This window comes from Canis lupus, chromosome 4 (assembly GCF_048164855.1).
Source record: "Canis lupus baileyi chromosome 4, mCanLup2.hap1, whole genome shotgun sequence".
Classification (NCBI taxonomy): Eukaryota; Metazoa; Chordata; class Mammalia; order Carnivora; family Canidae; genus Canis; species Canis lupus.
The window spans coordinates 44,236,016-44,259,460 of NC_132841.1; the positions used below are offsets into that span (position 1 = coordinate 44,236,016).

A 23,445-nucleotide genomic window follows, 5' to 3' on the forward strand; every position below is an offset into this window, starting at 1 on the left:
AGCTCTGAGGTGGGTAAGTGAGATCAGGATGGGCACTGACTTCTGAAACGAAATCATTCAGCTGCCAACTCATAATGGAGAAAAGACATAACAGGTCTCTTGCCCCTCCTCCCTCCCTCTGCTGGTTACTGTTTTGAAGAGAGGGGATTGACAGCCCTTTGTTTTCAGGTATGTAGTGGGAAGAAAAGAAAAATCAAACCAGTGTTCTTGTAAAAGCTTAACTTCTAATCGTCTCTGGATACCTGGCTGATGAAAGCAAGAATGAGTCAAGGGTGGTTAAAAAGTTTAAAAAACCAAACCAAACCAAACCATACCACACAGCTGTTGAAGGAAATTGGTAGTTATACTTCCTCCAGCTGTCCTTCATGTCACCATGTAGGTGTGGTGTGGCTTGCTCCATGTGGGCCCTTAGCTCCTATCATTAACATTGTGGCCTCTACGACTTGAGACACCTGGAATAAAGGAGAAATTCCAACAAAAGGCAGACTGGTCTGTGTCTCCTTTAACTCAAGCAATGTGTCTTGAGCCCCTGGTGTGGACCAGGCACTGCCCTGGGCATTGAGGGGCAAAGATAGCAAAGGTGTCTGCACTACTGAAGTTCAAACATGGAAATAACTGAAAAACAAGGCAGTAAATAGAGCCAACTTTTGTGGAAAACTAGAGTTTAAGTGATCCAGAGGAAGGTGAGAATTATTTCTGCTAGGGAGGTCAGGTTTCATGGAAGAGGGGGATCTTCAAAATAAGCTTTAAAGATGGACACGAAGAGGCATATCAGATAAAGTATTTAAGTAGAGGGAGTAGCATGAATCTTTTGGAGCTGGGAATATAGCAGGCAAGTGCTGATTTGGCTCTGGGCATCTAGAGCCGTGACAAAGAGGTAAGGGCCAGACATGGCCCCCCGCTTTTTTTTTGTAAAAAAAAAAAAAAAAGTGGGACGCTTGAATGGCTCAGTGGTTGAGGACCTGACTTTGGCTCAGGGCGTGATCCTGGAGGCCTGGGATCAAGTCCCACATTGGGCTCCCTGCACAGAGCCTGCTTCTCCCTCTGCCTGTGTCTCTGCCTGCCTCTCTCTCTCTCTCTCTCATGAATAAATAAATAAAATCTTAAAAAAAGAGATGCAACCTTCATGGAAAGGCAGAATGCTACCTTCACCTCTTTCCCCGCCCCCTTCCATGGCTCTCCACTGCCCACAGGATTCCTAAGAAGACTACTTTCCTAGGATAAAAAGGGAAATAAACATCTTGAGAAGAGGATCTAGTTGGGGAGCTCTAGGAAATGTTGTTTGCCTGATTATCAATTTGACAGCTTGAGAACTATCTAGCCTTTTGTATTTTGTCTCTTCCTCCTCTCATTGTTCATCTTTTGATTATTATAAGCACCTAGTCTACCCCATGGCCTCCCCTTCTTTGTTTCTATGCTAGGTGGTTGTTGGTTCTTCTAGAACACTCAGCCTGAATTATCTCTCCTTGCCCAGTGCCCATCTGTCACCCTCACATGGGTACTCTTTGAGTCTGTTTCATCCCCTTCTAGACCCTTAGAGCCCAGCACATGCTTGACTCAGATCATGCTCAGTTAATGCCCACTGGATCACTAATTCTGTTACCTTCTTTGGGTGGAGCTGAGGTTTTCTCTCTCTACCCTTCTCATCCCTTCCAGCGCTTGGCATAGTCTCAGCTCCCAGGAATACTCAGCAGCACTAGCTGATGCTTCATTCACTGATCTTTCTCATAGAAGGGGCCACTAAAAGGCAAATGCAACCTGTGGCTTCCTCTAAGTCCTTTGTGTGGTAGCTGAGGCTACTTCAAAAGGTACTCAGGTCAAAAATCCTAGTCATCACCCTTTTTTTTTTTTCTTTCTTTTCTCCATTTCTTACACCTGATCCATCAATAATTCCCATAACATTTACTTTGAAAATATCTCCCAGTTGGAATACTACCTTATCTTTCTTCCTCCCCACCTTAGTCTACACCCAAATCCTGGCCAACTGTTACAGCTTCCCTATGGGTTTCTCTGCCTCCACTTTTGTTCCCCTACAGTCCATTCATTAACACAATGGCTAAAATAATCTTTTAAAAAAAAGATTTTATTTATTCATGAGAGACACAGAGAGAGGCAGAGACACAGGCAGAGGGAGAAGCAGGCTCCCTACAGGAAGTGTAATGTGCGACTTGATCCCAGGATCCTGGGATCATGACCTGAGCCAAAGGCAGACACTCAACCACTGAACCACCCAGGTGTCCCCAAAATAATCTTTTAAAAAGGCAAATTAGATCATGTCAACTGCATTCCATTTCCTACTTCAACCTCTAGTAGCTGTCCATTGTAGCAAGAATATAATTTACACTTTGTAACAAGGTCAGTAAAACAGTGAAGTTTTGTGACTTTCCTGGCCTCCTATGAGACACTTTATCCTGAGCTCACTACCCTCCTCCAGCCTTATTGGGCTTCTACCCTTTAAATAAACCAGATTATCTGGTGATATAAAGGCTTTTGCACAACCTCTTTGCCTCAAATACTTTTCCTCAGATCTTCACATGGCTGACCTCATCATTCAAGTGGCATCTCAAATGTCATAGTATGAAATGTTTCTCTGACTACTTTATCTTATGTAGCTTCCTTATCCCTCCCAATATCTACCACAGTCCCTAATTTTTACCCCATTATGTTTTCCTTAAAGCTATTATTACTACTATTTTAATTTGTCCACATGATTTGAAGTTCCCTGTCAGACCACAAAAACACCTAGGGCTTTGCCTGTTCCCTCTCATCCTCTCCTCCCTTAGCAGATAGTCCCTGGCACACAGTATACATTCACCAAGTATTTTATCCCTTATGTATAGGGGATAGACTTCATTTCTCCCTTCACTTACAGATCTAGGTTTAAGGGCTTGGAATCAGCTTTCCTGGGAAGAGGGTTTACAAGAACTTTTGTCCAAACAGGGGAATCTGAACTTCAGATTCAGTAGCAAGCAATGACCAGGAGGCATCTACCAGCCGTGGCCAGAAGTTACCTGGCAAGGCCTATGCAACACTTCTAAGTCATATCCTAGTGAATGGGCAAAGATCCAGAGAATTTATAGAAAAGTAGTGCATAGAGGCACTCAATAGAATCACTTGAATTAGTAAATGAACATTAGTGGTTCTCAAACTCTGACATATATCACCATCTTCTACAGAGCTCGTCAAAGAGAAAAGATGCCTTGGCTCTTCTCTAGACTTACTGAATCAGTGCCTCTGAGGTGGGCTCTAGGTATCTGTATTTTTAGGAAGAGTCACTTTTGAAACCACTGAAACAGAAGAACAGCTTGAAGTTGTGGTTCTTTGCTTCTTTGGTATGTATCAGATTCTTGTGTGGAGGTTCTACGAAACACAGCTGCTCGGGTCCCACCCCAAGCACTAGGACTTAAAACTTTCACCCTTGTTTTTGTCAGGTGTTAACAATTTTATCAAATATGTGTGTGGTGTTTTTATAGATTCAAAAAGCATTTCCCAATCTTTATTTGATTCTGGGCCTAGGTTTTGAAGCTTAGCCCATTATATGGAATATGTGTTCTCTTGAGAACTCCCAATGCATCCATAATTTACCCAGCGAAGCTTGGTAGCAATGGGAGCAACAGAGCAAAGGAAGGTTTGCTGTGTGGCCACTTACCTTAACTCCAAAATGCTGGTCACATTTCGCGAGGGAAAGATACGCCGGATGTAATTGAAGTCTCCAACGAAGAGGCTCCCATCAATTCCAACAGCCAGAGCTACTGGGGCCAGCAGCTTGTTGCCTTCTGCAAGGCCATTGCAACTGGGACAGGAAATGCTTCGGCGGCGGCCATTGCCCATGATGCTGGTGATGATGGCAGGCTGCTGGGTCAGGAACTGGTTCTCCCCAGTGCCCTTGTGTAGGATTCCTGGGAGGAAGGAAATGAGGGTAGTCACTGCAACCCTCTGGGGAGGATACTTCTATGGGCTTATGGAGGGTGAGGGGCAGTGGTAGAGAGAAGAGAAACAGTAGGAAACTTTGACCTTTTGGGAATTCCCCTATTATCTCAGGAGGCTGAGAGAGTTGTAATGGGGCACTGACCCCAAAGGCTAAGATATCATTTATAGGGATAACTGAAGAAGAATTGTGAGGTACACTAAGGTAGACAGTCTGGAAAAAACAGCTCAACATTCTTTGACATTTGAAAGGAGAAGGTGGAGGGGCACTGGGTGTCTCAGTCAGTTATGTGTCCAACTCTTCATTTAGGCTCAGGTCATGATCTCAGCTCGAGCCCCATGTTGGGCTCCCCACTCAGCTTGGAGGCTGCTTAAGATTCTTTCCCTCTCCCCATGCTTGAGCATGCTTGCTCTCAAATAAATAAATACATCTTTAAAAAAAAAATGAATGAGGTGCCTCAGTGGCTCAGTCAGTTAAGTATCTGCCTTTGGCTCAGACCATGATCCCAGGATCCTGGGATTGAGCCTCACATTGGGCTTCCTGCTCAGTGGGGAGCCTGCTTCTTTCCCTGCCCCTCTCCCTGCTCATGCTCACTCTTGCTCACTCTCTAATAAATAAATAAAACCTTTTAAAAAAATAAAAGAAGGTGAAAAAAACCTATGAGTATTTTGGACATTTGATGAAAAATGCTGAGGGAAGAAGAGAGGCTACCACTTAAATGTCAAGACTGCAGAGAAGGTTCTAGAGGAGAGACCAGGCTGTATTTGGGAAAGGAAATGTGCCTACATACCACTTTTAACATTGAGGATGTGATGTTTGTCCAGAGACCAGCCACCGAGGTTGGAAGGGTCCAGCTCGAATCCTTGAAGGAGGGCTGTCCTTTTTTCCCATAGGATTAGACTGGGGCAGGTCTCATATTCAAACCCAACAGAAACTGAAAGATAAAAGTGGGTGGGGCAGAGTGAAGAAGAGAGTTTCCTTGATTACTCCTGAGCTTTCCAGCTGGAATGAGAAACACATGTTCATGGTAATACAGATTCCTTTCCAGAAACTCACTCAAGGAGGCGGGTTGATTGCTTTTCTCCTTGTGATTCCACACAATATTAAATTCAGATTTCAAGCTGAACTCAGCCTTGAAACTTTACACAGTAGTACTCTGTGGGGATAGAAAGACTTTTCCAATGAACAGCTGGCTTTCAAAAATGACCCTAGTGATGTGGAAGGAGGAAAAGAATCATTTAAAAATGAAATACAACTCTCCTTTAGAGATGGACAGGAGACTGTTTCTCTCAGCCTGCTGTTCATGGCATGCATTTATTATACTCTGTGTTATTTATTTTCACTCACTAGGAGGAAGGCCCATGGAAGCATGGTGGCTCATTTATAAGGAGATTGTGGAGGCAACAGCTTGTGTAAGTTAAGGCTCTTTGTATGATCACTCAGGATTCCAGAGAGTGCCAGGAGAGGCAGGCATGGGGACAAAGCCTGCCAATTATGTGACAATTCAGTGGGGGAACAGAATCCAAAGACTGTAAAAATCCTGCATTTGCCACATGGACAAATGGGAGAGGGAGGTGGGAGAAGAGGGACTTCAGTTCTAACTCTGCTCCAGCTCGCATTTCCTCATGGCTCTGTTTTCCCCATGTGTAACACAGAGCAAGTGAAACCTCCATTTCTCAGAGAGATGTGGTAAGGATAAATGAGATAAAATGCCAAGATGCCATACATTTTTAATTGCAGCATTGCTTTAGAAATATGAGGCCCTGTTATTATTTGTATTCGTACTACATTAAATTCTTAACTACATGTGTCACCTTTGGGGATTCTCCACAGCTTCTTTTAAATCCTGAGATATAGGAGCGTCGATATGAATGGAAGATACATTTTTTTATTAAAAAAAAAAACCCACATATAATTCCTAACTTGTCCTCTGAAAATTCCAAGAAACAATAGCCGACCTAGTAGCAGAGAGAATTGTTAGTGCCTGGCTTGTGGCCTTGACATATTATTTCTCATTAAAAGGAAATCAGGCAGGGCTCCTTGAAGAAATGGCTGGAGCAAGAAATGCATAAGATGAGACTAGGCCATTTTATCATATGAGATAGCAAGGAAGAAATCAAAATCTACTAGGGTTATGTCAAAAGAATATGGGAGTCAGCTTGATGAGTGTTCCACTGACCACAGATGGGACAATTTGACCATTAGTAGAGATAATAACTTCAATGGATTGAAACATACTAGGTACATTTTATTCTATGAGTTCATAATGGTATTAGAAAATTAATTTTCCACCATTAGAGGATGTTAGAGGACCAATTTATTATACTGAAAATAGTAAATAAAGGGAAATAATTGAGCATTTGTCCCTTTTTTCTTATTTGACCTATACCTCAAATAACTAAGTAGTTAATGAGAAAATATATAAAAGTATTCTAGCTAATAAATGGAGAAGCAATGACAAAATTAAAATGTGACTTTGCAATCCCTAATGACCTAATGGATCTAGGCAATGAGCACCAATGGCTACCAAAATTACAAAAGGATAAACAAGATGACATTAGGTGCCTCTGATGGCAGATGAAAGTACCAACTAACCAGTTGTCCTGATTAAAAAGAAAAATTGGAAAACAAGGTATCTAAGAATAAATTTAACTAAGGAGGTGAAAGACCTATATGCTGAAAACTGTAAGAGACATTGATGGAAGAAACAGAAGACATGAATAAATGGAAAGATATTCTGTGTTCATGGATTAGAGTTATTATCATCATTAAAATGTCCACACTATCCAAAGTAATCTATGGGCTCAATGCAATTCCTAACAAAATTCCAAGGGCACAGAATAGAAACACAAAAATAGAACAATTTAAAAATGTTATGAAACTGCAAAAGACTCCAAGTAGCCAAAACTATTTTGAGAAAAACAAAGCTAGAGGCATCACACTCCCTAATTTCAAACTATATTACAAAACTATAGTAGTCAAAACAGTATGGGGTGGGCATAAAAACAGACACATAGATCAGTAGAACAAAATAACCCAGAAATAAATCCACATATATATGGTCAATTAATTCATAACAAAGGAACCAAGAATATACGACGGGGAAAAGACAGTCCCCTCAATAAATGGTGTCAGGGAAACTGGATGGCTGCATGAAAAAGAATGAAACTGGACCACTATATTACAGCATACACAAAAATTAACACAAAATGGATTAAAGACTTGAATGTAAGACCTGAAAGCATAAAACTCCTAGAAGAAAACATAGTTGGTAACCCCTTGACATCAGTCTTTTTTTATGGTGAAAAAATTTATATTTAGATTTATAGCCAGCTGGACTCAGTTTAGATGATCCCAATTTTGTTGGCAACATCCAAACATCATAGTCAGGAGCCAGTCGAACATACGCTTTCTTCTCTCCATCAGGCCTGATCAAGGTGTTAACCTTGGCCACATCAACCTTGACATCAGTCTTACCAATGACTTTTTGATCTGACACCAAAAAGCACAGGCAACAAAAGCAAACATAAACAAGTGGGACTGTATCAAACTAAAAATCTTCTGTGCAACAAAGGAAGCCATCCACAAAATGAAAAAGCAACCTACTGAATGGGAAAAGTAGTTGCAAATCACATATTTGATAAGGGGTAAATATTTAAAACATATAAAGAACTTGTACAACTCAGTAGTGAAAAGGCAAACAGCCCAATTAAAAAACGGGCAGAGGATCTGAATAGACAGTTTTTCAACGAAGACATATAGAAGGCCAACAGGTTCGTGAAAAGATTAGTTCAACATTACTAATCGTCAGGAACATGCAAATCAAAATCACAGTGAGATATCACCTCACACCTGCTAGAATGGCTACTATCAAAACACAAGAAATTACAAGTACTGAAAGAGATGTAAAGGGAACCCTCATGCATTGTTGGTGAGAATGTAAATTGATGTAGCCACTGTGGAACACAGTACGGAGGTTCCTCAAAAATATTACAAATGGAACTATACCATATGACCCAGCAATTTCACTTCTGTTCATTGAAGTGCAATTTCGCCATGTTCATTGCAGCATTATTTACAATAGCCAAGATACGGAAACAACCTAAGCATCTATTAACGGCTGAATGGATGAGAAAGGTTGTGTGTGTGTGTGATATTATTCAGCCATAAAGATATGAAATTTTGCCATTTGCGATAACATGGATTAACCTTGAAGGCATTATTATGTTAAGTAGATAAGTTAGAGAAAGACAAATACACTATGATTTCACTCCTATGTAGAATCTTTAAAAAATAAAATAAAACAAAATTCATGGATACAGACACAGATTGGTTTGTTGCCAGAGGCAGGGGGTGGGAGATGAAAGAAATGGGTGAGGGAAGTAAAGGTACAAACTTCCAGTTATAAAATAAACAAGTATTGGGGATATAATGTATGGCATAGCAACTATGGTTAATGATACTGTATTGCATTTTGTAAATTGTTAAGAGTAGATCTTAAGGGTTCTCATCATAAGAAAAAAATTTTGAAACTATGTATGTGATGGATCTCAACTAGACTTGTTGTGATCCTTGGATAATATATACAAATATAGAATCATTATGTTGTATATCGGAATCTAATATAATGTATATCAATTACACCTTAATAAAAAATAGTTGATATAGATTTTTAAAAAATCAAACTTGAATGTTAGAAAGACTCAAGATTCCACTCTGAGTTTACAAGAGATCTAGAACAACGCAATATGTTAAAGAGCCTATCAGACTATTGGAAATTCTGTAACAATGCAGCAAACAATGCAATTGGTGCAAAATAAAATACAGAATTAAAAAAAAGGCTAGAGATGGAAGGGAAAACAATAGATTACAGAACTATGAGAAGTCAAAATTGCAAAAGGTGGATCTTATTTGGATTCTGATTCAAACAAAGCACTAATATTTTATGATATTCATAACAATTGAAATGTTGAATGGGCTATTTGAAGATATATTAATAATGAATCATTTAAAAATTATAATGGTTGGCATGTTTTTGAAGTATTTTTTAGAGATACATTGTGAAATATTATGGATAAATAATATGGATAAAATGATGTAATATCTGAGACTTGCTTCAGAAAAACATCAAGAGTAAGGAGGTGGATGAAAGAATGGAAAAACCAGTAATCATCATGACTTGCCAGAAGCTAGATGCATGGGAAAGCATTATAATCTTCCAACTACTTTTTGATATTGGATATTGTTTTGATATTGGTAAGTCTAGTATAATATTTGATTAGCTACTTTATATTAATGCACTAGTTACTTCAATAACTTATTACTATCTTTATTAAGTTAACTCCACTTGCCAATGAAGCAGACTACTAGGGCCATATCCTGAGCATGTGTAACCTCCTAGGTAATTTAGATACTTATTTACCGTTTCCCTCCTGTCCCATCTACACAATGGGGATTATGAGAGTGTCTCCTTGATAAGGTTATTGAGAGGCTACCCATGACAAAGGAGTTAGCATAGTGCCCTGCACAAAGGGAAAGTCTGATAAACATTGGCTACCAATTACAATGAAAATTTCTAAGTTTGTTGGTTTCTTATTTTGGTAACTTATTATATATAGTTCTTGGAAATCACAAACCTAGTGGTGAAGAAAATACAAGATTCTAGATTTTAATTAATCCCACACAGCTCTCTATGAGTAGGAAAAGATACTAGGTAGGTTGATACTAATCCACAGCTCACAATTCTTCAGAGACTGATAACCAACAGACCCTTCTCTAATGGTAGTGTTTCATCAGTGGGCAAGCCTCTGATTCCCTCAAAGGCACAGCCTGAAGCACAGCATGTGGCTTTCACATCCCCTCCAGCTCTATTTTCTGATTCTCACAGTGCATCCTGTGCCATTTGCAAGTGCTCTCTGGGAACATGAACTAGCCTCTGTCCACCTTTTTCCTCTATCTCAAATGTTCTCCTTGTCCATACATTCCATCACACTTGGCCTTTTCTTTGTCCTTCAGACGCACCTGATTTTTCTTGCTTTTTATGCCAGTGTGATTCTCACATGGCTCCTTCTTGTCACTCAAGCCCCAGCTGAAGTGTCCCCTGCCAAGAAGCCTTCCCTGAATGCCCACCCACAGTTGCTTTTCCTTCACAGTAAATATCACTTATTTTTACTTTCACATTAGCACTTATCACTGCTTGATATTTTCTTGTCCAGTCTGTGTTTATTATGTGGACCCCCCCCACCCCACTAGTATAGAAGGTCCATGAAACAGGACTCTTGGCTACCTTACTGACCACTGCATTTCTCTCTACAAGGATAGTGCTTGGCACATAGTAGGAACTCAATAATGATCGAATTAATGCATGACTAAATTCTAGAGTCAATAAGGAGTTGAAACCGAAACATACCAACAGCGTCAGAGAGTCCATATACCCTCTGGCCATATGCATCTGTCTTATCCCAGATGAAGGTATAGGCCAGGTTGGGAGAGGCCTGGAATGACTTCTGGAAGAGGTGTCCCTCTACAGCTACCATCAGGTGAACCTTGATAAGGTTCAGGGGCACTGTGGACTGGGTCATGGTGATCTTCAACAGAGACTTATAGCCTGCGGTTCTGGAGCTCAGATAGCGAAGCTTCACGTTGGAACCAGGGAGCTCAATTTCTTCATGAAGAACCTGGAGAGTAAACACATGGTAGACATGCTGCATCCAATGAACTCTGGGCAAGTGGGCTGCTTGCAAATCTGAGGTTGCCTGTCTGCTGCCACTCTCACCAAAGCATCATGCCTTATGTGGGGCGCAAGGACCACTTCCTATGACTGAGAGAGAGAGAAAAAAACGCACAACCAAACTTTATCCTTCACCATGGAGTGAAGGGGCTGAGGTTATGATTTTTGGATTAATAATTATTCCTGGACACTGTTGTGTTTCTTTTTAAAAACCACACTGTTGGCAAAAGATGTAAATAAGAACAGCAGGCTTTATTGCTAGCTGCATGTAAGGAGGCCACAAGAGGCTGTAATTATATGAACCTGCAACTTCCAGTGACAATTGGTATAAAGCAACAGGGAGGCAATAATGTAATATGCCCTCTGTCCTAACACTGATGTAGATCATTAAAGTGCCTCTTATCATGTATCTCTGTGACTAACAGGAATAAAAAGCAATTTGCAGGTGGGTTGCACATATGTATATTGTTTTTATTTTATTAAAAGCTCTGATGACTGCCAAAGTCTTGAATGAGTATCTGAAAACATCTGGAATGTCAAGGAGAGATTCAGTTTTTTCTCCAGTGACACTGTGTTTCTACTTCTGGTCCCTCCCCCTTAATATTAGTTTCTGGCCCACCCAGGGAGTGAGATGCGGTAAGAAGAAGTTGGCCAGGCAGTTTGGGTTAAGGCAATATTGAAGAGTCCTACCCTGGAACCTGCCATTCCTACCTGGGTCTCAGGCACGATGGGATTGTGCCCTGGGGCAGCACTGAAGAAGGTGGACAGGGGGGAGGAGATGATGATAGGATCTGGTCGGACAAAGCCACTGAGGTCACAGCTGGGGATGGAGTTCTCCTCGGTCTTCATCACCAGGGTGTCCATGGCGTAAAAGCTATTCCATGGCAGCCACACGGTGCGCTCCTGGCTCATGAATGGGGCTCGCTCGAAGTGCAGGGTCAAGGAGGCACCCCCATTGGCGATCAGGTCAAACCTAGAGAGGGGGTAAGTGGGCTCACTAAGAGGGATGAACTTACCTTTAGACAGGCAGGGGCTCTGAACTCTGCACCTGACGGCAGAGGGAGGGGCAGAGCGCGCAAGAGAAGGTGGGCTTTGGAGGCAGATGGGCTGAGTTAGAACCCAATCTCTACCACTTACTAGTTGTGTGGCTGTGGGCAAGTTACTAACCCCTCTCTGAGCCCGTATCTTCATCTGTGAATTGAGAAGAATCATACCAACTTCACAGTACAGCTGAGAGAATGAAATGTAATGAGAGCAGAGCAGGGGTCAGCAAACTAGGCCCATGAGCTAAATCCAACCCACCACCTGTTTTGGCAAACAAAAGTTTTATTGGAGTAAATCGAAGCCATGCGGTTTGTTTACTTATCCTCTCCAGCTGATTCTGTGCTACAAAGGCAGAGCTGAGTAGTTGTAACAGAAACCATATAGCATGCAAAGCCTAAAATATTTACTATCTGGCCCTTTGCAGAAAATGTTCCCCTGCCCCTGCTGTAAAGTACTTAGCGTTGTGCTAGGTTAACAGAAGTGTTCAATAAATAGTAGAGTTATAATGATCAACGCTAAGTCATGGGCGGGCCTCATTAAAGCTTTCTTCTCATCTACTTGGACTGTTATATATATTTGTATATATATTTGGCTTCACAGAGCCATAACTTTTGAGATACAACTGACATATAGCATTACTTTTAGGTGTAGTACAACATAATGATGTGATTCTTGTGTATGTTACAAAATCATGGCTACAAAAAAAGTCTAGTTAACACGTCACTACACAGTTACACTTTTTTTTGTGATGAAAACTTTTAAGATTTATTCTCTTACCAACTTTCAATACGCAATACGTTTTTTTTTTTTTTAATTATTTGTGAGAGAGAGAGAAAAAAAGAGCATATGCATGGGGAGCAGCAGGCAGAGGAAGAAGCAGGCTCCTTGCCGAGCAGGGAGCCCAATGTGGGACTCGATCCCAGGACTCTGGGATCATGATCTGAGCTGAAGGCCCTCACTTAACTAGCTGACCCACCCAGGTGCCCTGCAATGCAGTATTATTTACTCTAGTTCCCATGCTGTATATTACATCTCCAGGATTTATTTATTTTATAACTGGGAGCTTACACCTTTTGACCTCTTCACCCATGTTGCCCTGTTTCTGATATTGTTGATAATTGCTTTTAAATCTTATTCCTGTTTGTGCCTCAAGAGCTGGACAAAGGTCTATTACTAGTAAACTAAAACAAAGGTAGTTCTTTCCCAATTAACAGAAAAGAAGGAAGTTAACGGAGAGAAGTCTCCCAATTTTAAGTTTTATTCCACCAGGATCTCTACCAAGATTTCAATTCTTCATGCTTTCTTGCTCATTTCAGAATTTCCAGCAATTAACAGAGTTCCTGGATCAGAGTAACAACTCAGTGAAAATATACAGACCCACTGGTTTCACCCAATTTGGGTAAATACTTTTGGTGGTTTTTGTCTGTTTGTTTACTTTTGGTATTTTTTGCTTACTTTTGTTTACTTTTGGTGTTTTTTTTAACAGACAAAATGCAAGAGAGAGAAGCCTGTGAATACTAAGGCAAATAGCAGAGCATGCATAGTGCAGCAGTTTATTACATTAACTTGTTTGTATATTTATTTTTGGGCATGCATACTGCTGGGAATGGTTTTGTATAGGACACAGAAGAGAGTCAAATGTCTTGAAATGAAATTGGTATGATAGAACCAAATCATCAATGTCTGTGGCACACACTACTATACAACAGATTGTGTGATTCCTCAGAGCATTCACAAATACATCCTGTTACTTCCAGGGCTTTGCAACCTGAACAGGCTGAAGAATCATCAATCCTGGAGGTTGGATAGATGATATGGGAAGTGGGTTTGGGTGGTAATTAGTCAGGAAGCAGCTGAGAGGGATGGGGCAGCATAAGGTAGGGACAGGCAACAGGCCAAGGACTGAGAAATGTCCTCTGTGTTGTCATAGGACTTTGCAGGGCAAGAATACTGGCTTCTAGGAATGAACAAGTTCTGGATACTACACATTCATAGTCCTAGTGCTTTAAAAGAATTAGATTTGGCTGCAGAAATGTATGAGTGAGGGGGTCGGTTAAGCATCCGACTCTTGGTTTCCGCTCAGGTCATGATCTATCTCAGGGTCGGGGCTCCACCCTCAGTGGGGAGTCTGCTTGGGATTCTTTCTCCCCTCTTCCTTTGCCCCTCCCCCCACCTGACTCTCTCTCTCTCTCCCTCTAAAATAATTAAATAAATATTTTTAAAAAAGAAATGTACGAGTGAGATATCAGAAACTTTGTGAATATTGAGATTTTGGTGGAAATCGTCAGATGACTTCTTTGGGTTTCAGAGGTGGGAATATGAGAATAGGGTTATTGTGGGCTGGTAAATTTTGAAACTACCTGCAAGGTTACCTTAGGATGTAAGAAAGTAAGGCCAATATCTTCACCAGAGAAAAGCAAGACTCATAGCTCTTAGCCACATGCTATATTCATGATTTTTTATAGAAAAAGTGTTGCATCAGATTTACAGCCACTGTCTTCATTTTCATTTGGAATAGAAGGTAATAGTTCGTGGGCTTTTTGTAGCCTAGGGTGGGTGAGTGATTTCACCGTCCCATAGATTTCTTCTTCTTCTTTAAATTTCAACTCCATGCCCAGTGGATTAAGGAAATAACATAGCTTTCATCTTGGTGGGGGCTGCACGGGTGCATGTTTCCAATCAGAAGATAATAGGAAAAGGTTTCCTCCTTCACACAGCAGGGTGACAGCTAAATGTATTTAATTAGACTTCTCTGATTACATCCCACCCCCTCAAAACAGGCACGAAAACAACACAGCTCCTAAAGCCACAGATGAAAGCAGAAGGGGTTCACCACAGGACACTATGTCATGTGGATCCTTGTCACCCTGCACTGCCTTTGATTTAAAATAGGAGTGAGTTTCCAAGAGCCACTTTGCCTTTTTCTTTCTAGAATCTGCCCTCCCCCAGCTCCAACCCCAACACATGCACACCCACAGAAAAGCATTTACCTGACTTGGAAAGAAGGAAAATGATGGTTGTCAGCAGCCCTAGGTAGTCTGGCCCTTCTATTTGTTTTTCATTTTGGATACCATGCCATAAAGCAAAAAATATATTTGGGGGATCCTTACTAGGGCTCTGGCCTGGTGGGTACTGCAGTCCACAAGCGGAAGCCACATGGTTCCAGGCCAATAGCCCCATCTGTCTCTCTGCACCCTCGGTCCTGTGTAGGTAGAGCTCACCACGGTACTTACGTGCCATCTTGGCGGGTAATGGTGTAGCCGTATTTTGGGTACTTGACAAAAGACACGTTCACTCCAACCAGAGGAGTCCCATCTGTAGTTACTACTTGGCCTCGAATGAGAGAAACCAAGCTAAGAGAAAAAGAAACACAAGTCTTGAGACAAAGACAGGAAGACAAGGAGACCAGGGGGTGTGTCAAGTTCTCCTCCCATATTGCCACTGTCCCCACCCATCCTCTTCTGGTCACTAAGGTAAGAAGATTTTCGACATTTATTTCTGGCTTTGCATGATCACACCCCATGGGGAGGTCTTAATGCTTGCTTTCCTTGAGGAGCAGAACTGGTGACATGTTGGAGTGAAATCCATGGGCAGCATCTCCAGTCACTTGGCTGGGCAATGGGGTCTCCTGTGCACATTCCCTCTACCCTTGGCCTTGCTCCATTTCTTGACATCATTTGGCTTTTGTTTGGCCTGAGCTCCAGGCTGCCCCTCATCACTCATACTTGTGCCTTAGTCTGGCATAGAGAGTATTATACTCGGGTGAGAGCTTCCCCATCTGGCTACTCATTTCCTTTTTTGGCTTTGGAGAAAGGCAATGTTACTCTTCTCCTCCAGGCTGGGATGTCAGAGGGAATGGAGGGAAGCACGTAGAAGTATTTTTGTTTTTGTTTTTGTTTGTTTGTTTGCTTTTGTTTTGTTTCTATGAGGTTGGGACATATACATACATTGTTTTTTGCTGCCCTCTAAGAGCAAAATTTCTCACAATCTGTGACAACATGAGGAAAAGAGAATATTGGAGATATTTTTTTCTGGTAGAACTATCTTAGATTCTGGATTCCACGTAACTGTATTTCTCTTATATCAAATTCCTGCCATCTTGATGGAGCAAGGATGGGGGTGGTTGAAATCCCACTCCACTTATTTCCACTGTCAACCTGAGCTCTCCTCTCTCCAGATCACAATAACTAGAAGTTTCTTGAGAATGCCAGTGTCTGATGAGCAACTTCTGCAAAATCTCACAAAGTAAGAGAGAAGCCGCAACAGTCCTCTCAAAAACCACAGAGGGAGCAGGCATATGCTTCTTCTTCCCTAAATTTTCTGATTTCACAGAGAAATGGGTTAATGAGAACTTCCATTTGTGCACTTAGCCCCCAGCCTACCAGGCAGGTCAGCAGCTGTATTGTTAGCCTTCAAGCCACTGGGTATTTGGCAAAGCCAGAGAGGTTCTCAGGTTTCCAGCTTCCTGGACATATTCCCAATTTCTGGACTAGGTAATCAAGCTACCTGTTCTTTGCCAGAATCTTGTCCAAGTCTGCTCGATCTCTGGAATGCACATACTTCTGCCGTCTCAGGTGACCTACAAACTGGAGAGATGTTTTCTCCGGGCACCTCTCTTTTTATTAGCAATACCCCCAACTGTTCAACTTCAACCCTTTGATGATCTTGGGAGAGTTTAGACTGTTCCGCTGACAGCTCTAATTGTCTGCTACTGGCTGCCTAACAAATGCATTCCATTTTTAGGTGGTTCCAACTATAATCCTAGAGTCTCTTGAAAGTGGAAAACTAAATTATGAAAATAATTCTTTTGTTCAATTCCATTTCCTTATCTTAGCGCAGACTAAGATTTCTTTCATGCCTTCTGAGACACTATTTTAAAATCGATGTGTGTTGATGACCACAAGGTACAAAGCATTTGTGATGAGAAAACAAAATTGGGAGCATGTCCCACACTGGGTTTTTTTTCCCCTCCTTTTTTATGTAATTGTTATTTCTTTTAAATAATTCCTATAGCATAAGACTTTGCAAAGCATCACAGGAATAAAAGGGGCCTGGTTGCCTAGGCTTCCTACCGTCTATTTTCCTAATTCTTCATTGTTGCTGGCTTCATATCGTTTCTAGGCAGACAATTCACAGAAAAGACTCAGCTAAGACATGCTATCAGTTCATTTCTATTTATGATTATTGATGTGTAACAATTATCACATTATCTAGATAGTGAGATCTGCTCTATAAATTATAGTGGTGGAGTCAAGGCATTTTAGTGATTTTTGTATGCCATTATCTCGGGGAAATGCCTTCTTAGAAGTCTTGAATTAACTTCTTTTTTACTCCTAGATTTCCCCTTCATTTTTCTGTCAGAGGATAATGCACTAAAATTCACATGCTTGGTGAACTTCAACCTATGTCTTGGAGTAACATTTTTTATTTCTGAATTATGTATCTATGCCAACACACTGGAGCTGGGCTCACTTAGGTGGTGCTATCTATTGCAACTTTCAAAGCTCCAGAGAAGCTTTCTCTAAAGCTTTTTTTTTGTCCAGATCTCTGGGGCTGGTATAGTCCACCCAATATTCTGGAGTCCCTGCCTCCTCTTCTGCATCTTGGCTGTAGCTCGTGGTTCCTTCTGGAAGTGGTAACTTTGATGAAGAGGATAAGATTGAATTTAAAGGGACCAAAAGGAGAATATCAGGAAATTACTAGATTTGGGGTAGAAAAAGTGAAATGTTAATAGGAAGCTGAACAGAGCACAGGCCTTTGAAAGATGCATTTATAGTATGAGGAAATTGCATGCAAGCTATACTGAAATGCTTCCAGCCTGGTGCAAGGGCCATTCACGACTCTCTGGCAACAGGAATAATGTTCATAATTAAAGGGAAACATACCTATAGTATCTCTGTTGCAGAACTAGGATTTGACAAGCAAATACTTTTGTGATCAAAGATTTTTATATTAAAGTAATAATATAGCTGTGTGAGTATACTCTATAACATTATTCTAATTTTATCAATCAAGAAAATGAAGTTTCTGAGGTTGAATTACTTGCCTAATGTGACACAGGCTAGGGGGGTGTCAGGGCTGAAATAGAAGAGGGCCGAGATTATTTTTTTTTCTGTTTTATTTTTAGTAAAACGAGAATAGGAGAGAGGCTAAAGCTGGTGGCCCGAAGTGACCATGTTAAAAGCCTTCATATTCAAAGAGCTGCCAGGAATTGGAGCTGCACAACTTTCCAGAGAATACCTAGGGGCTGTGGAATTAATCAGCTATACCATTACCTCCCACATCCCATCCCACCTTCACCAGACTTTCCCAAGGAAGAAGAGCAGTGTCTGAGTCATGGCCTGATGATGTTTCCTCCTCAGAGTCTAATGTAGGGGGGCATCAAGAGAATCATTTATAAAGCTAGGGTCTCCCTAAGAAGTGAAGTCTTATATTTCCTTTGCTGGCTGGAAGCCTGCATGAGCAGCAAGCTTCCTGACTTGCTTCTGGCCTCCCCCCCCCCCACCCCAGAACTAAGTGAGGACAAAGAGAAGTAAGAGAAGGATGGCATGAGGAGGGTGGTTAGAGGGACCAGGAGGCCAGGGACACCCCACTCAAGGTCAAGTCTCCTGGAGGTTTTATGAAAGAGGACCCAACCAGCAGCTCTTATTTCCTCACAAGAAGGAGCACAGAGATGAGGCACATCCCCAGGAAGACCACATCTGCCACCCTCACATCTGCGACACTCTCGACATCTGAACCCAGACCCACCGAGAGAGGTCTGTGATATGCAGGCAGACATAAGAAGACTCCCACCCCTCTATCCTTCCTTTCACCCCAGAATCAGAAACAGTGCCTAGAAGGGAGAAGGGGATGGGATGCCTCAAAGCCAACTCCTCCTGCCCTTCTCTCCACGGGTACAGTTCTAATTTATTCTGGGAGGAAGGGAAGGGCCAAGCTGAGTATAAAATAAACCCAGAATTTGCCCCAGAATTGCTTCAAATTAGCAACTGAGAGCAAATCTAAACTCAAGAGAAACGCCGTCATTTTGGTAAAATGCCTCAGCCTGACATATTGGCCAAAGTAGGCCCACAGCAGGTCCAATTAATGGCGTTGCTGTAAGGGCTAGAGATGGTCTACATAAAGTTTCTGGCTCATCGTAGGTGCTCAATAAATTCTAATTAATGTTATTAAGTTAATAGCTGTTTTCAAAAATACTCTATTGAATGAAATATTTCAGTGATGATCAGACAAAAGGCACTATCGGTGGTATTTTATAAAGAGATATAAAATAATAACAATACCAAATAATAGATTATAAAAGTGATCTAAGAATCAGACAATCAAAAGATGTCTCCAGCAGATTCTGGGTTGAAGGTGGCCAAATCCCACAGAGAGGAAAGGGGCCCTCTGTGAACCAGAGAGAGGAGCTGCCCTCATGGCGTAGTTTCGAGGCCAGTTGGGCCCACAGAAAAACCAGGAGCACTCCCTCCTGCTCTGCCAGGAAGGAAACCGGCCACGCTGGCAGCCTGTATGGACAGAAGGGTGCCCACCTGCTATTGAAGGGGTTGTCTCCAGGGATGATGTGGGTGCTGTCTTTGCCTGCCAGGAGCTTGATGCGGTCGTAGAAGGACTTCACTGCAGGCGAGTCTGTCTGGCCCTGCTGAATGATGTCCAGGGGGTCCCGGGACCCTCGGCAGAGCAGGCTGTTCTGACAGGCCGACTGCAGGCAGCAGTCAGGGTCCAGACAATCCACCAGGCCATCTGGAAGGGCAGAGGCAAGCCAGGGTCAGTGCATTTCATGGCACAAAGCTGCTGAGAGATTCCTTTGTCAGGAATATCGTCAGCTCTTTCCAAGGCCTTGAAATGGCAGGTCTCACACAACAGGCCTAATTTAATTCCAGTACGTATGCATAGACAATAAAATGAGAGGGAATAATTGAAAATGTAGATGAAAGATTATCCCCAGGTAGTAGATTAGTGTATGTCTCTCCTCTTTCTTTATTAGACTTTTCTAGGATTTCTTTTTCTTTTCTTATCTTTTTTTTTTTTAGATTTTATTTATTTATTGAGACACACACACACACACACACAGAGAGAGAGAGAGAGGCAGAGACATAAGCAGAGGGAGAAGCAGGCTTCCTGTGGGGAGTCAGATGTGGGACTTGATCCCAGGACCCTGAAATCATGCCCTGAGCCTAAGGCAGACGCTCAACCACTGAGACACCCAGGTGTCCGGGATTTCTGCTTTTTTTGTTGTGAGCAAGTATTATTTGAGTGGTTGGAAACAAAAACAACCTTTTTTGTTTTTGAACAGCACAGCACAAAAAATTATCCATAGCCAGTTCTTGGGGGCCTGTGCTAATGGGTGCGCAAATAATCAAAATGCGTGGTATTCCCTAAGTCTTGATTTAATGGAGAAAAATGTTCCAGCCCCACTCCCTCTCAGGCAGGGAGGGTATTGCTGATCAGTTTGACAAGTGGGTGGGGTGAAATCTACATTTTCCAGGAAATGTGGAGAAATGGTTTTGGCTAGAGTACCCAGAAATTAAGCTATCAGTTCACCCAGCTGCTCCTGGTGGTACCTTGCCACACACCTGTAGCACTTTCAACGTCCTGATTTACTCGCCTAGATCCTTGCCTCTCCACGTCCCTTTCCTGGGCTGATTCCTATCATTCATATAACATTCAACAAATATTTGAGTGCCATCCATATTCTGGAAATGAAACATGGAACAAAGAACGAAGAATGATGGTATTTGTTCTTAAGGAGCTGACAGTACAGTGGGGGGGAAATAGATTTGATTCATCCTCTAAGACCCAGACTAGCTATGGCTGCCTCTTCTAGGAAGCCTTCCTGGTGATGCCTTTTGCTAGGTTAGGGTATCCCTGCTCTGTGTATCCCCGAATCAGAGTTTCTTAGAGAATGGTTCTGCATCAAAATCCCATGGGGAGAATCGAGGGTCCGCCCCAGAACTTCCCAAGGGAGAGCCTCCAGAAGCAGGTCCTGGCATCTGCCTGTTACACATGCTTCTCAGGTGATTTTAATGCACAATAAATTTTAGAAACCCTTGTTAATGCCAACTTCCTTGTGCTAGAATTAATTATCTCTGTGTGTTTGCCTTCCTGTCTGGAGAGTGAGCTCTATGAAGAGAATAACAGTGTCTTATTCATTTCTATACTCACATCTTAGTGCCAATCACAGAACTGGGTATTCAACAAAGGTTTGTTGAATGTATAAATGACTGTTTCCCCTTCTTCACATGTGCGTTAGGGGTGAGCATGTGAATGTTTCGGCCAGTCTTTGCTTCTTGGAATTCCCTACTAGAATGGATTAGTTGGCCAACCCTTATTCACTCTGTTGGGAATTGACTGAACACACAGTAGTAGAGAGAAAAGCTTGGAGAATAACTTGCTTGCACCTCCCAGATTTGATAGCAAGGTACTTTGGGGCCATAATTAACATCATAGAAACATGTACTCAAACCCTGGGCTGTGACTTGACAAACACTTGTACTGGAACACTGAATCAGGGGCCTGCCTGCGTGCTTTAAATTTACTACAATGTAATTTTTTGGCATTACTCTTTTCGTTTGGTTCTGCTAATGAAATTGAAATATGTAATTTCACCGAAGTTCCACTGTAATTTAGCAATTAATGTACAATTATTTTAATGCATTACTTTCTTTTTAGCAAACAAACAAATTAGGAGGTTGTGTGTTTTGCTTGGCTTTAAATTACTAAAACTAGCCTCTCATTTTCCACATGGGCAAATGTTGCTACTGTGCCTCGTAACACATTTAGATTTACGGAATTTCCTAGAAATACAGACACAGGAGGGTGAGCAGCCACACACACTTTAAATTTAGAGACTTTCCGAGTCAAAGCTCTGAACACCTCTGCCTGACGTGCTGACTGAATCAGGTACTCCCCAGAGGCTCACAAATCTCAGACCCAAGAAGCAGGGCCAGAGAATTGTACCTCAGCAGCAGGATGATGCTAGGGCATGGTCTCAGATCTATGTTCAGATTGTACAGTGGATCCCAGGGCCCCTGGCAGAATAAGAAAAAGAAAAGGAGAAAAAAAACCCCGCATAGCATTCCGCCTTTAACGTCACCTTCTGTGGACTGCCTTCACCAGACAGAAGGAATCTACCGTGGAATGCCTGCGTTGGATTTAAAATTATCCCACTGAGATCTGTTGGCGGTGCTTCATCCAGCAGATGCAGAAACTCCTCAGGTGAGAAGAAACACATCGCTATTAGCACCTTAGTTTTCCTTAAGGCCGCTGGCCTCTTCTCATTAGAAGTTCCATCTGTCTCTGGTGGCCTTTCCCTCTGGGATGCTGGGAGCATCCCCTACTCCCCCATCCGATTTACCACCCCTTCCATATAACCAGCTTGAGAACCTCATTGGGCTCAAATAGTAACTTAGGACAGTTTTCCTATTAAGCACTCAACACATCCCCCCCCCCCCCCCCCGCTAGTCTGCCACTCATTCTGGACTTGCGACTTCTTCAAAAGTGTGGGCCTCAAATTTTTCCCACTGTTTTGTCGATTCTAGGGCTTTTTATTTAAGGGCCTGTCTGGCAGGAGATGTCCTATAAACACATCAGCAATAGCAGATGGCAAGTGCTAAAAAAGGGGGGAAAAGGATAGAAATGATTTCTTCCTACATATTTACATTTACCTGCTCCAAGACGGTGCATTTGGGGTTCTATCGGTTATTAAGTGTGAGCATACGTTATGTCTGTAATGACCTCATCATGTTGCGTGATTATGGGCTGCTGCTGCTGAACACTTACCGACGACACCGTGAACTTTAAATTGGCACTCCAATCTCCCAGTGGCCTGTCAGTCATGAGAGCCGCATCTTTATGCCAGCAAGCCCCTCGCATGGAGTCTGACATGGCAATCTTCAGTAAATTACCCTGTCACTGACAATCTTGCAGTTATCTCGCAAACAATCAAGCAGGCAATCAAACTGTTCTGAATTGCCAGTTCAGGACCTGAGAGGCTGCCGGCGTCTCTATTCAACAGGGGCGCGAGAGCAGCACAGCCCTCCCGTGACACTGGACGATTTCTTTCTTTATTTATCCACCTACTTGTTTGTCTGGTGGGCTTTCTCCCAGTGAGGGTGGTGACAGGGGTGTGCAGAGCCCATGAAAAGGGCCCGGTTCTGACTCAGCGTTTGGGGAAAGTGACCCAGGCCTTCCGGCCCCTGCCCCACAACTGTGTTGTGCATGTGTTTCACGTGTCATCATTTACTTCACTCAGTGAGATGGGACCACGGAGAATTATCTAGGTGCTTTCTGTTAGAACACAGGCTAAACCACAGCTCTGGCTACATGCCACATGCATCTGTCATATGCTAGTTGTAATGGCCATTTCAGAGAAATATGGATGTGAGAAACTTTCTGGGAATCATGTGAGGCATTCTTTTTATTACTTTTGATAAAAAAAATCAGAGAGAATCTTTTGTAACAGGTCTAACAACATGAAGCAGAAATCAGGGTGATGCTAAATTGAATCTTTTTTTTTTTTTAAGATTTTATTTATTTTTTCATGAGAGACATACAGAGAGAGGCAGAGATATAGGCAGAGGGAGAAGCAGGCTCCATGCAGGGAGCCTGATGTGGGACTCAAGGATCACGACCTGGGCCAAAGGCAGGCGCTAAACCGCTGAGCCACCCAGGTGTCCCTAAATTGAATCTTTTGAATTAGAATTCCTAAGATAAAATTTTAGCCAGAAAGTCTACTGTGTCA

General features: G+C 42.2%; 1 protein-coding gene across 8 annotated transcripts in view; it reads right to left on the minus strand.

Moving 5' to 3' along the window:
• The window catches only part of TENM2 (teneurin transmembrane protein 2), a 1,505,907-nt gene that overhangs the window by 60,174 nt on the left and 1,422,288 nt on the right, over window positions 1–23,445 (minus strand). For all 8 annotated transcript variants that reach the window (XM_072824231.1, XM_072824230.1, XM_072824229.1 and 5 more), the window contains 6 exons: window positions 19,235–19,445; window positions 14,936–15,055; window positions 11,370–11,631; window positions 10,338–10,605; window positions 4,719–4,862; window positions 3,650–3,899 (listed from right to left, as the gene is read on the minus strand). In XM_072824231.1, coding sequence (XP_072680332.1) covers window positions 3,650–3,899; window positions 4,719–4,862; window positions 10,338–10,605; window positions 11,370–11,631; window positions 14,936–15,055; window positions 19,235–19,445 — 1,255 coding nt within the window. The remainder of the gene's footprint in view (window positions 1–3,649; window positions 3,900–4,718; window positions 4,863–10,337; window positions 10,606–11,369; window positions 11,632–14,935; window positions 15,056–19,234; window positions 19,446–23,445) is intronic.